The sequence below is a fragment of the Pan paniscus genome, chromosome 13 (assembly GCF_029289425.2).
Source record: "Pan paniscus chromosome 13, NHGRI_mPanPan1-v2.0_pri, whole genome shotgun sequence".
NCBI classification, from domain to species: Eukaryota; Metazoa; Chordata; class Mammalia; order Primates; family Hominidae; genus Pan; species Pan paniscus.
The window spans coordinates 84,615,739-84,629,814 of record NC_073262.2 but is presented as its reverse complement, the minus strand read 5'-3'; the positions used below and the strand labels follow the sequence as shown (position 1 = coordinate 84,629,814).

At 37.7% G+C, this 14,076-nt stretch overlaps 1 protein-coding gene across 1 annotated transcript in view; it reads right to left on the bottom strand.

Moving 5' to 3' along the window:
• PPP1R1C (protein phosphatase 1 regulatory inhibitor subunit 1C) overlaps positions 1-3,703 on the bottom strand; it is a 145,135-nt gene extending 141,432 nt beyond the window's left edge. Inside the window, exon 1 of the mRNA XM_063595230.1 lies at positions 3,499-3,703. Coding sequence (XP_063451300.1) covers positions 3,499-3,609 — 111 coding nt within the window. The 5' untranslated portion in view covers positions 3,610-3,703. The remainder of the gene's footprint in view (positions 1-3,498) is intronic.
• Positions 3,704-14,076: the final 10,373 nt, after the last annotated feature.

The window sequence follows — 14,076 nt, the reverse complement described above, 5'->3', positions numbered from 1 at the left end:
AATGAACCACTCTTTCCAAGTGCTCATTTAAATTAAATTTCCCCCATGGAAATTATTAGCCATATTTTAACTCTTTCAGAATGTCCTATAAGTTCAACAATGCAATTTTAAATATGATATTTTTTCAGATCTACAGCTATAAGAAGCCTTACCAGACTAAGCTCACTATATTGCAATCTCATATTAAAATCTGAATTCCCACAGCACTTAAGTATAAAATACTTGCAATCTCTATCAGGCTTAAACGCAAACATCAATGATTCTTTCATTCCACATTTATTTAGTGCCTACTGTGTTCTTTAAAACTTCTCCTTATTTGTTTTGTGATTGTATGTTCTCATCTTCACTAACTCTAACAATTTTGACTCTAGAATCCTCATATCAATCAGTAGAGTGTATATGAGTGCTGAATTGAACTGAAGAATTATTAGTGTGTTACATACTCAGTATTTTTTTTCTCTAACCATGCAGACACTATTTTTTAATGTATAATTTTCCTGAGTAGTCACTCAATTATGTTTAATCTCTATTCTTGTTGAGGCAGTTTCACTAAAGAAAGCCATAAACCCATGAAGAGTTTGTAGCAAGTCCATATTAGCCATGATGCTATAGCAGTGAGTTGACATCAGAGAGAGGGAGCTACAGAGATTTGTAGAGCCGAGGCACTGTAGGTCTTTACTGATGCCACTTTGGGAAACAGCTCAATGGACAGCCCAGGAATAGGAGTGTCATGGGGACACAGTCAATCACAGCCCAGTGTGGACAGTCTTAGAAATTTTAGACCATGTAGACTTTTAAAAAGACTTTAGCTCAAGTCCAGCAAAGGCACAGGAATAACGTGAGGAAGACTTGGAATTCGCTCTCACCCCTTGTCTACCTATCTCCCTTTTCATTTGTTTTGGTACCTTTCACTTTTATGGATTTCCATAGCTTAATGTTAGCCTCTCCCTGCTTTTTGTTTTGGAGAGATGATTATTAAATGAAGTTGGACTTGTAATTGCTGAGTATACCTAGAAATATATTCATTTCCAAAATGCTTTCATAAATATTATTTATACATCCAACAAATATTTATTGAGTATCTCATTCTATGGACAGACACAGTGATACAAACACAAATACAATAAGATCCCAACCTCTAAAGAACATACAGTTGAGAGAAGAAGGCAGAATCCTATAAAAATAAGCACCATAGAGCTGGTGACGCCATGATCAAAAGGAGTTATAGGAAGTGGAAAGGGGACCTAGGTAGGAGGGTGATGTCTGACTGTGAGCCACAGACATTCTTTTATTTGCCTACAGGTGTTGTTGTCGTTTTTAATTGCTACCACGTTTAAAAATACACAAAAACACACAAAAATAAAGATATTCAGCTTCTCAATAAAGTAGAAAGTCTTGCAAAGCTGGGCCCTCATATCCACAAGGTCACAGAGCTGCCCTCTCTATGCAAAGAAGTGATTTTTACATAGAGACAGGCTCCATCGCCTCTAACACTACGTACACTCTATTCACACCCAGTTATCTTCACTCAGTCCCTGACCTAGAGGAAGAAATGACAACATTGCATGCCATGCACATTTCTTTGCAAAAGTAGATACCCCGATACCCCCAACTGAGCCTAGCTTTTGAGTCATTCTTGCCCATGCAAAGAAATGTGGGATTTACTCTGAAGGCAGTGACAGGAACTAAAGAGATTCACATAAGAGAGTATGGCAATTTGATTTAGGTTTTTTAAAGAATGATCACTGTGGTGCCCACGTAGAAGTAGATTGGAATGGGTCAAGACCAGAGACAAGATTATCTGAGGATGTATAAAAATCTACTCAAGAAATGAAAAAAAGCCTCAAATAAAGTAATAGCAGTGAAAATGGAGAGGGAGATGCATAGAATATAGTTATTTAATGAAATTGGATGATAATAATGGAAGAGAGAGTTGGAACAATGATGAACTATGAATTCAGATTTAGTAGCCTAGTATATGGGGTCATATCACTCACTAAATGGTAAAATGTAAGGATAACATGTAGAACAACAATAAAAATCAATTACTCTAGACTTGGTTTAGTCCAAGTATGTTATCTAGATGGAAATACTCCTTACATTTTCTCATTGTTAAAATTAGTGAATATTAAAATTTAAAATAAGGATAAAACTCTTAACTATTTCATAGAATTGATATAAGGATTCCAAGAGGTAATTCATGAAAACTGTTCAGCACATGGCATAATTGTGACTCAAACAGCTGGCGATGACTTGAATAGCCAGGGATTAGAATGCTCTGGAGACTTCTTTACTCACATGCCTGACACCTGGGCAAGAATGACTCAAAAGCTAGGCTCAGTTAGGGGTATCGGGGTATCTATTTTTGCAAAAATGGAAGAAACAATCTCTCTCATTCCACATATTTTTCTGAAATGGCCCTTACTATTCTCCCACCAAGAGTTGTAGTCTAATTCCCCTCAAATCTAGGCTGGCCTAAGTGACTCATATGTAAACTATAGAACACAGAGAAGGTGATGCTTCCTGATTACTGAGGCTGGTTCATAAAAGGCCATGCTCATTCCACTCAGTTCCCGTGTAACACCCCTCTCCAGTCCCTCCAGCTGGGACTGCTCCCTCTCAGAAAACAGCCACTGCACTGTGAAGAAGGCAAAGCCACATGGAGACCACCTGTGAGTACTCCAGTGGGCACCCTCAACTGAGCCTGACCTGTGAGTCATTTTTGCCCAGGTGTCAGCCATGCGAGTTAAGAAGCTTCCAAAGCATTCTAATCCCTAGCTATTCAAGTCATCTCCAGCTGTTTGAGTCTCTGATCTGATGCCCCAGACATCATGGTGCAAAGAAAAACACTCTGGCATTGCTCTGTCTGCCTACTCTCCAAATGTTCTGTCATGAGGCACATTCAGAACCCAGGAGGTATGCAGTGAAAAGCCCAAGTCACATGCAGAGGTTTGGCTGTGTCCCCACCAAATCTCACCCTGAATTGTGATAATCCCCATGTGTTAAGGGCAGGGCCAGGTGGAGATAATTGAATCATGGGAGTGGTTTTGCCATACTTTTCTTGTGGTAGTGAATAAGTCTCATAAGATCTGATGGTTTTATAACTGGGACTTCTCCTGCACAAGCCCCCTTGCCTGCCGCCATATAAGACATCCCTTTGTTCTTTCTTTGTCTTCCACCATGATTGTGAGGCCTCCCCAGCCATGTGAAACCATGAGTCCATTAAACCTCTCTGCTTTATAAACCACCCAGTCTCAGGTATGTCTTTATTAGCAGCATGAAAACAGACTAATACAAGATGTCACATGCTGATTCCTGTCAACAGCCCCAGTGGAGCCCAGACTTTGAGTCATCACAGCTACCCCATGAGACATGTGAGTGAAGAAGCCTCTGGGTAATTCCAGTCCCCAGCCACGTGAGTCAGCTCCAGTTGTGAGAGTTCCAACTGAGGCCCTCATCATAGTGGAGCAGAGACAAGTCATCTTCACTTTGCCTTACCTGGATTCTTGACCTACAGAAACTATGGACATAAAAAATGGTTGCTGGCCTCCAAAGTGCTGGGATTACGGGCATGAGCCCCCGTGTCCTGTTAGGCACTTTAAATATCATTAGTATTATTCTTACAGTTTTCTATTTTATAACACAGAAGAGTGGTCTGTCTTGAAGGTATACACATAATATATGAGTCCTTGTCAAATAAGCCCTGAAAGACATGGGGATAGATAAATTAATCCAAGCAGTTTGTGGAATGCAAAGATAAGAAAAAAGTATAGAATTCTGATAAACCCAAATGTTAAGGGGGAAAAGAGGACAAAATGGAAACAAACACACACACAAAAAAATACAATCAGAGGAGTAAGAAGACCAGGAAAGAATAACAACATGGAAATAAAGATTGAAGAGAGTTTCTTTAGGAAACATGCGATCAGCATGTCAAAACTACAGAGGATGTAATTACAAACATCTAAAAATTATCCACTGAATTCTAGTAGTTATATTGAGGGAAAGAGTGGGAAATAGGTAGGTGAGAAAAAATTAGCCTAGCTCTTTTTTTTTTTTTTTTTTTTTTTTTTTTTTTAGATAGATTCTCACTCTGTTACCCAGGCTGGAGTGCAATGGCACGATCTCAGCTCACTGCAACCTCCACCTGGGTTCAAGTGATTCTCATGCCTCAGCCTCCAGGTAGCTGGGATTACAGGCATGTGTCACCATGCCCAGCTAACTTTTGTATTTTTAGTAGAGACAGGGTCTCGCTATGTTGCCCAGGCTGGTCTTGAACTCCTGGCCTCAAGTGATCCACCTGCCTCAGCATCCCAAAGTGCTGGGATTACAGGCATAAGCCATTGTGCCTGGCCCATAATTTAGGCAAGTTCTTTAAAAAACACCTTGACAGTTAAAAGAAAGCCTCCTTCAAACATGGGACCTTACAGTAGAGAGCAAGAGCAAGAGTGGAGTGGAGCTTTTTAGATTTATTTTATAGATGAACCAGACTTGAATATGTCCTGGGCTGCAAGGAGGTAGCCAGAGAGGAAAGAGGTTTAAAATACTCAAGAGACAGAGAGGAGTGAGGAATAGATATATAGATATAGATATAGATATAGATATAGATATACAGATATATAGATAAAATTTATATTAAGGTGAGGAGAATTACTCAGGATTCCTGAACAGTAGGCCAGTAGCCTTTGTAGGAGATTATAGGTATGATCCTCTTACTCAACAATATAAATAAATAAATGAATAAATAACCCATTTGCAAAATTCTTCACATTTTAAATAGTTTGGTAATACAATGGAAGAAAATAATGTTATAAGATTTTATTTGGTTTGGATTCAGAGTAACTTCTAGAACTCTGTTTTTGGTAGGGTTTCCAAATAATTTTCAAAAATTTCACGCAATGTTTAAATAGTACAGCTGTATCTAGTATAATTTCATTATAGATTTGTATCCATATATACACATGCATGTACTCATGCATTAAACACCTACTGACATATACATACACGCTTACTTATACTTTTGTGTGTGATGTGCGAAAAATGTTTGGAAGAATATATTCTGAGATGTTAATGGGGTTGTCTCTGGATGGTGAGTTTATAGGTTATATATTTTCTCTTTATGATTTTCTATGTTATACAATGAGCACATTTGAATTTTTTAATAAAAAATTAAGAGCCAGAATAACAAAGATAATTTTAAATAATATTTTTAAGGTTCTTTTGCATTTTGATGCAGAAAAAGATTTTTCACACCCTCTCTTAAATCAGAGAAATTAAAATAGAGCTCTTTTTCAAAAAAACATGCTTTGTCTTCTAATGAAGGACACGCTACTTTGGATGAGATCATTATTTCCAAAATCATATTGAATTTACCTCCCTTACTTCATGCAAAAGAACACTGTTCCTAACATTCTTACATTTACCTATAAGAGCAATATTATAGGTACACAGAGGGCCTTTCAATATGCATTGTACTTGACATATGTAATACAATGGAAACGAACTACAATAATAATTGTGCACATGTACCCTAAAACTTAAAGTATTATAATAATAATAAAATAAAAAATAAAAAGAGAAAGAACCAGGAGAGTGTTTTCTTATAGCTTCCTGTTAAATAGCTATTATTTTATTGGTTTAGCTTTGTTAATTCTTTCTTTAAGCTATGGATAACAAGTGCAACATATTCTTATTTTTTTACATAGTTAAAACAGAATAAATGAATGTGTTGTCTGAGAGAGAAAAAAGAGAGAGAATAAACACGGTCGAAGATGAAGCTCCATAAATTTGAATGAACTTCACATCTTCTACTCAGAGGAAATGTTCAAAATATAAATAGTATTATGCACCATCACTGATGTAGGCAAACCATGAACTATATTTTAGCAATAGTTATCAATCAGGGAAGACTTGAAAGAACAAATTCTCTCAAAGTCTTGCCCAGTCTTGCCTTTTTAGATGTCTTTCAAAAGAGAATCTTGAAGAGAGAAAACATTCTAAAAAAACAAAACAAAACAAAAAAAGGCAACAAATAACTACCAGGCTGATGTACTATCTCCAGTTTAGTTCTTCAAAACATTTCATCAGGAGCATTGATCTAAATTACCCCCAAAATTTTATATTATAATTTCTCAAAGCAGGGTTTTAAGAGTCCCTTAAGTCAGTGCCTTGTAACCCCATATGATTGATGTCTGACACAATCTTGACAGTCATCAGAATTTTAGTGGACTCCTTTCATTTATTTTGCAGGTATCAGGAAAAGCATTTGGGGTACTGCCTTTATTGAGAGACATTACAAATGATTGAAGACAGGAAAGACTGCACTCCTAATAATGGTGAAGCACTTTAAAATATGTATAACCTTTTAAACGATGTTCAGGTATAGCTAGTGGAAAATCAGGTAGTTCCAGGCAGCTACTGCTGCCTAACTACTCTCACTTTCTCTGGAAACCAGTGAGCATTCTGATTTATAGTTCTCAGGCAAAGGGTGTCTTCCAACCCAAAGTGACTGTCTTCTCCATTTCACACCTTTACACCTGAACATTCTCAAATTGTTTCTGAAAATCACATAGCACAATTGGAAAATCTGAGTTCCTCAATTCCAGGAATGGTCCACTGTATATAAGGTTGACATAGAGATGCTTCAGATTCATATTTATTCTAGAAGAATCCAATCTCAGAATGGATACCAAATCTTTGTGCAAGGGAGTATGATCACAGTCTTTTCCAATTACAGTTTGTGACAAGACTAGAATATATATTCTGTGATAATATTAAAGTGCAGTTAAGATACTTTCATTGAATTTCTGGTTGTTTTGTGAAATATTTTAACAGCATCTTCTGTTCAATTCATTTGCACCTTCAAATATACTCTATGGAATCCAATTTGGAATTTATGTAACATTGATAAATATCAAGTAAGAAATATTCTCAGAGTATAATCTTCTGTATGTTATTTTAATTAATATTCACAACCATCTCTTAGATTCCTGTGGGAAAGAGGACAAACAGCAAATACATGATTTAAGTCAACTCTAGATATTGGTTCCATTTCTCTTTCCTTAATGACTTTTTTTTTACCTATTTTTTTTTACCTTAAAGTCTCTACCCACCCATATATAAAGCCTTATAAATACTCCAAGGTAGCATAATTGACTGATTTAAATTTCAACTCTTATCTCTCAATCTTGGTAAAATGCTACTATTTAACATAATGTTTAAAAGGCAAGATGCAAGGAAAAAACAAGTCATCAAATGTCTGCATAACCCACAAACTAATTAATCAATCCCCAGAAATAAAAAGTTGGTGCTAACAGTAATTGATTAGACAACCTTTTCAAAATATTTTTTAAAAAGAAAACAGGGATGTAAATTTAAATTAAATATAAATATAATTTGAAAGTTTCATAGAATGTAGATGTCAGTGGGGCCATACATTACATGCTGTATTCATCCTGAGTATGCCTTTACTTTTTCAAGAAATGTATTTGATTAGAACATCTCTGCAAAAGGCAGCCAATTGTTTTTTGTACTAACAGTGTTACAGAAAGATCTGCTTTGCCAAAAGTCCCTTTTCTTCCGCCTTTAATCTTCAACAAATGATCAGCTCTCAGTTGACACTGAAACATTCGTTTTGCCTTTTTTATTATCACTATAAAACTTGACAAACAGCTCTCTCCTGTCTTGCTTCTTCTGCTTACCTCCCTATCTGCTATGTAAATGGTATACACACATTTAGTACTTTGTATATGTTCTCTGACTTCTAACATCTATTTAAACAAAAATAAGTTCTTTATAAATGATTTCAAGTTTTGGACTTATGTTGCTTCAGTTTAGCAATCTTCTGGCTCTGCGTAAACTCTGCAAAAGAGCTGTTCTTGAGTGCTTGCCTATGTTTCCATGCAGAATGTAGGCTTATTCATATCTACAAATAACGGAGCATTAAAAATAAAATAATTTTCTGATTAGGATGAGTCACTTCCAGTAAAAGCAAATGTCTCGGTAAGAACATGAAACCTATATTGACTGAGAGCATTTGCCTCTGTGTCTTGGTCATGGTGGTCTGGGGTGGGTCTGGTCTGGCCTATGAGTCAAAGTTGCTTACTGATCATATTTATGCCACAGCAACCTGTTTTGGGGATCACCAGTGCCATCCCATAATCTCTGCTTCTTGAGATTTTGAACTGTTATACATCTGTTCTTACGATTTCTTAATGATCCAGTTTTAAAAAGTGTAACATATGACTCATTATACTGCTTGTGTAATATATGCATAATGAGTTTGGAAGCAAACAGATAATTCTTAATTCAGAAAGAACATGAAATTTCTAGCAGGTTGTAATGTGCTAAGCCTTGTTTTCCAGTACAAATAATGAGTCATGGAACAAAATGAATGATAGGAGTAGGTAATTAAGAAAGTATGATAAGGAAATCAATTTAGCTCATCATCTGGCACTCTATAGAAAACAGAAATTAAAACTTTATTTTCTAGGCGCACCTCAGGCCATGTACCCCCTAATCACCACTGAACTTACTCTTTCTTGAATAACCCAAGTCCTTTCACTTTGTACATATGGTCACTTGTAGTGACTCGGAGCACCCTTCCACCCTATGTTTGCTACTTAGCAAACATCTCTACTTTTAGGACCAAGTTCAAATGCTCCTTCTGCTAAAATGTCCTCCAAGTGCTTTGTTGCTCGATCCTCTGGACTTTGTTGATATATTGTGGGTTTTTTTGTCCTATTAAAAAGTAATTACACGAATAATTTATATAATGGATGAATACACGTTTATTGTCCACATACACCTCCAAAGAAACAAGATGCTCAGCATGACCTTTTCCACAGGCTTCACTCATCTGCCACAGTGAAATCATCTATTTGTTCGCCATCTTTCCTACATCACACATTTTGTCTTGGATTTATTCTCTGACTTACTGAAGTATATTCTTTAGTAAGCTTTATAGAAATGATTCATAGGTATTAAACTTTCCAAGACTTCGAATATCTAAAAATGACTTTCTTTCCCTTCCCACATTAGTGAATTTGGCTGAGTAAAGAACTCCAGATTGAGAGAGGAGACAGAGAATGATAGCCAAATAAAAGTCTCTACCAATTGTCCCCTTGGCAGAAACACCAAATTAAATGACTATTCACACAAAAGTCCTTCATGAGAACCAAAAAAATCATGTGAGCAATCACAATACCTGGTTTTAAGTTTATATCACTGGAAGAGGCACTGAAGAGGGTAGTAAAGATACTCTTGAATTGCAGACACAATCCCTTCTCCATCCCCCAGCAGTGGCCATGTGGTGCAGCAAGAGAATCTGTGCACTTGAGGAAAGGAGAGCAAAGGGATTGTGGGACTGCATTGGAACTCAGTGTTGCCCTGGCACAACAGAAAGCAACATCAGGCAGAACTAAGCTGGCACCTATAGAGGGAGCATTTATATGAGCCCTAGACAGAAAGGAATCATCCATCCCAGCAGTCAGAACCTGAGTTCTACCAAGCCTCAAGACCATGGCCTACAGTACTCTGGGGCCCTAAATAAACCTGAAAGGCAATCTATGCCTCAAGGACTGCAATTCTTTGGCAAGGTCTGGTGCTGTGCTAAGTGTGGAGTGAGGGGACTTGCAGGGAACGTGACCTAGTGAGACACCAGCTGGGGTGGCCAAGGGAGTGCTTGTGCCAACTCCCCAACCCCAGGCAGCACAGCTTGTAGCACCAAAAGAGACTCCTTCCTTCTGTTTGAGGAGAGTAGAGGGGACATTAAAGAGGACTTTGTCTTGCAACTTGGATACCAGCTCAGCCACAGTAGAATACGGCCACAGGCAGAGTCCTGAGTCCCCCATTCCAGGACCTAGCTCCTGGACATTTCTAGACACACCCTCAATGAAAAGGAAACTCGCTGCCTTGAAGGGATGGACCCAGTCCTGGCAGGATTTGCCAAGTGCTGATTAAAGAGCCCTTGGGCCTGAATAATCAGCAGTGATAGGCAGTACTCGCTGTGGGCCTTGGGTGTAACTCAGAGACGTGCTGGCTTCAGGTGTGACTAGCACATTCCCAGCTGTCATGGCTGTGGTGAGAGACTCATTCTGCTTGAGAAATGGAAACAGAAGAGTAAAGGAGACTTTGTCTTGTGGCATGGAAACAGCCTGGTCACAATGGGGTAGAGCACTAGGTGGGCTCTTTGGGCTCCTGATTCCAGGCCTTGGCTCCTGGATAGCATTTCTGGACCTGTCCTGAAATAGAGGGGAGCCCACTGGCCTGAAGGGAGAGCCCAGGCCTGGCAGCATTCACCACGAGCTGACTAAACAGCCCCTGAGCCTTGAGTGAACATCAGTGGTAGCCAGTCAGTACTCTCCGTGAACTGGGGCAGTGGTGGCCACAGAAGGAGTCCCCTCTGCTTGTGGAAAGGAGATGGAAGAGTAGGAAGGACTTTGTCTTATGGCTTGGGTGCCAGCTTATTTGCAGTAGAATAGAACATTAGGTAGATTCCTAAGCTTCCTGACTCCAGGCCCTGGCTAATGGACAGCATCTCAGGACCCACCCATGGCCAGGGAGAAATTGCCACCTGAAGGAAAAGCCATAAGCCTGGCTGGCTTTGCCACCTGCTGATTGTAGAGACCTAGGCCCTTGAGCAAACATGGGTGATAGCCAAGCAGTGGTTATCATGGACTTTGGTCAAGACCTAGGGCTGTGCTGGCTTTGCACAGCTCAGCACTGAGAGAAAAACTCTGTTTGGGGAAATGTAAGAGAAGAGAAGAAGAGTCTCTGCCTGGTAATCCAGAGAATACTTCAGGATCTTATCCAAGACCACGAAGGTGGTACCTCTATGAGTGTGGAAGATTCACAGCATTACTAGGCTTGGAGTGCCCCCTAATGCAGATATGGCTGCAATGACCAATATCTTAGATCACAACATGCAAGTCCCTTCAAATACCCTGAAAGCCTTCTCAAGAAGGATGGGTACAAATAAGCACAGACTGCAAAGACTATAATAAATACCTAATCCTTCAATGCCCAGAAACCAATAAACAACCACATGCATCAAGACCATCCAGGAAAACATGACCTCAAAGGAAAAAAAAAAAACTAAATAAGGCACAAGACACCATGGACCAATCCTGGAGACAGAGAGATATGTGATATGTGACCTTTCAAGACAGAGAATTCAAAATAGCTGTTTTGAGCAACTTCAATGAAATTCAAGATAACACAGAGAAGGAATTCAGAATCTTATCAGATAAATTTAACAAAGAGATTGGAATAATTAAACAGAATCAAACAGAAATTCTGGATTTGAAAAATACAATTGACATAATGAAGAATGCATCAGAGTCTCAATAGCAGAATTGATCAGGCAGAAGAAAGAATTGATGAACTTGAAGACAGGCTGTTTCAAAACACATAGTCAGAGGAGACAAAAGAACAAGAATAAAAAACAAGCATGCCTACAAGATCTACAAAATAGCCTCAAATAGTAAATCTAAGAGTTTTTGGCTGTAAGGCAAGGTAGAGAGAGAGACAGGGGTAGAAAGTTTATTCAAAGAAATAACAGAAAATTTCCCAAAACTGGAGAAAGATATCAAGATACCAGTACAAGAAGGTTATGCAACACCAAGCAGATTTAACTCAAATAAGACTACCTCAAGATATTTAATAATCAAACTCCCAAAGGTCTAGGATAAAGAAAGGATTCCAAAAGTAGCAAGAGGGAAAAAGAAAACAACAAATAACAAACAAAGAAGTTCCAATATATCTGGCAGTAGACTTCTCAATGGAAATCATACAGGCATATAGGCCAGGAGAGAGTGGTGTGACATATATAAAGTGCTAAAAGAAAAAAATATGTATCTTAGAATAGTATAACCAGAGAAAATATCCTTCAAACATGAAGGAGAAATAAATACTTTCCCAAACAAAAGCTGAAAGATTTCATCAACATTAGCCCTGTCCTACAAGAAATGCTAAAGGGAGTTCTCCAGTACAAAATTAAAAGACATTAATAGCAATAAGAAATTATCTGAAGGTATAAAACTCACTGGTAATAGTACACAGAAAAACAGAATATTATAATACTGCAATTGTGGTGTGTAAACTACTCATATATTGAGTAGAAAGACTAAACAATAAACCTATCAAAAATAATAACTACAACAAAGTTGGAAGGATAAGAAGTACAATAAGACACAAATAGAAATAACAGAAAGTTAAAAAGCAGGGGGATATCAAGTTAAAATCTACAGATTTTATTTGTTTTCTCTTTGCTTGTTTGTTTTTGTAATCATTATGAATCCATCAGTTTAAAATAATGTGTTGTAAGATGATATTTACAAGCCTCAAGTAACCTCAAATCAAAAAACATACAACAGATACACAAAAATAAAAAGCAATAAATTAAAGAAAATTTAATTTAAAACCAGAGAAAATCACCTTCACTAAAAGGAAAGAAGTAAAGAAAGAGGAGAAGACCACAAAACAACCAGAAAACAAATAATAAAATGGCAGTAGTGAGTCCTTCATTATCAATAATAACATTGAATGTAAAAGAACTAAACTCTCCAATCAAAAGCCATAGAGTGGCTGAACGGATCACAAAACAAGACCCAATTATCTGTTCCCTACAGGAAACACACTCCACCTATAAAAATACACATAGACTGAAAATAAAGGGATGGGAAAAGACATTCCATGTAAATGGAAACCAAAATAGAACAGGAGTAACTATACTTATATTAGACGAAATAGACTTCAAGACAAAAACTATAAAAAGGACAAAAAGGTCATTATATAATGAAAAAGAGGTCCATTTTAGCAAGAGGATATAACAACTATAAACGTATAAACCCAACCCTGGAGTATCCAGATATGTAAAGCAAATATTACTAGCATTAAAGAGAGAGATGGATGCTAATACAATAATAGCTGGAGACTTCAACAACCCACTGTAGCACTGGACAGATCATCTAAACAGAAAATCAACAAAGAAACTTTGGACTTAATCTATGCTACAGACCAAATGGTCCCAAAAGATATTTACAAAACATTTCATCCAACAACTAAAGAATACATAATCTTCTCCTCAGCACCTGAATCATTCTCAAGATCAGACAACATGTTAGGCCACAAAACAAGTTTTAATAAATTAAAAACATAACTGGAATCATATCAAATATTTTCTCTGATCACAATGGAGTAAAACTAGAAATCGATAACAGGCCAGGCACGGTGGCTCATGCCTGCAACCCCAGCACTTTGGGGGACCAAGGCGGGCGGATCACCTGAGATTGGGAGTTTGAGACCAGCTTGACCAACATGAAGAAAACTCATCTCTACTAAAAACACAAAATTAGCCAGGCATGGTGGCTCGTGCCTGTAATCCCAGCTACTCTGGAGGCTGAGGCAGGAGAATTGCTTGAACCTAGAAGGCGGAGGTTGCAGTGAGCCAAGAATGTGCCATTGCACTCCAGCCTGGGCAACAAGAGTGAAACTCCATCTCAGAAAAGAAAGAAAGAATGAAAGAAAGAAAGAGAAAGAAAGGAAGGAAGGAAGGAAAGAGAGAGAGAAGGAGGGAGGGAGGGAGGGAGGAAGGAAGGAAGGAAAATTGATAAAAACAGAAACACAAACTTTGGGACTTTACAAACACATGGAAATTAAATAATATGCTCCTGAATGACCAGTGGATCAATTAAAAAATTAAGAAGGAAGTTGAAGAATTTCTTGAAATAAATGAAAATGGAAACACATTGTACCAAAACCTGTAGGATACAGCAAAAACAGTACTAAGAAGAAAGTTTATAGCAATAAGCACCCACATCAACAAAGTGGAAAATCTTCACATGACCAACCTTACAATGCCTGTTAAAGATGTAGAAAATCAAGAGCAAACCAAACCCAAAATTAGTACAAGAAAAAAAACCCCACAGGTATCAGAGCAGAAATAAATGAAATTGAAACCAAAAAATATGAGATTAATAAAGGGAAAATTTGGTTTTTTGAAAAGGTAAAACCAACAAACTTTTAGCCAGACTTACTAACAAAAAACGAGAGAAGACTCAAATAAATAAAATCAGA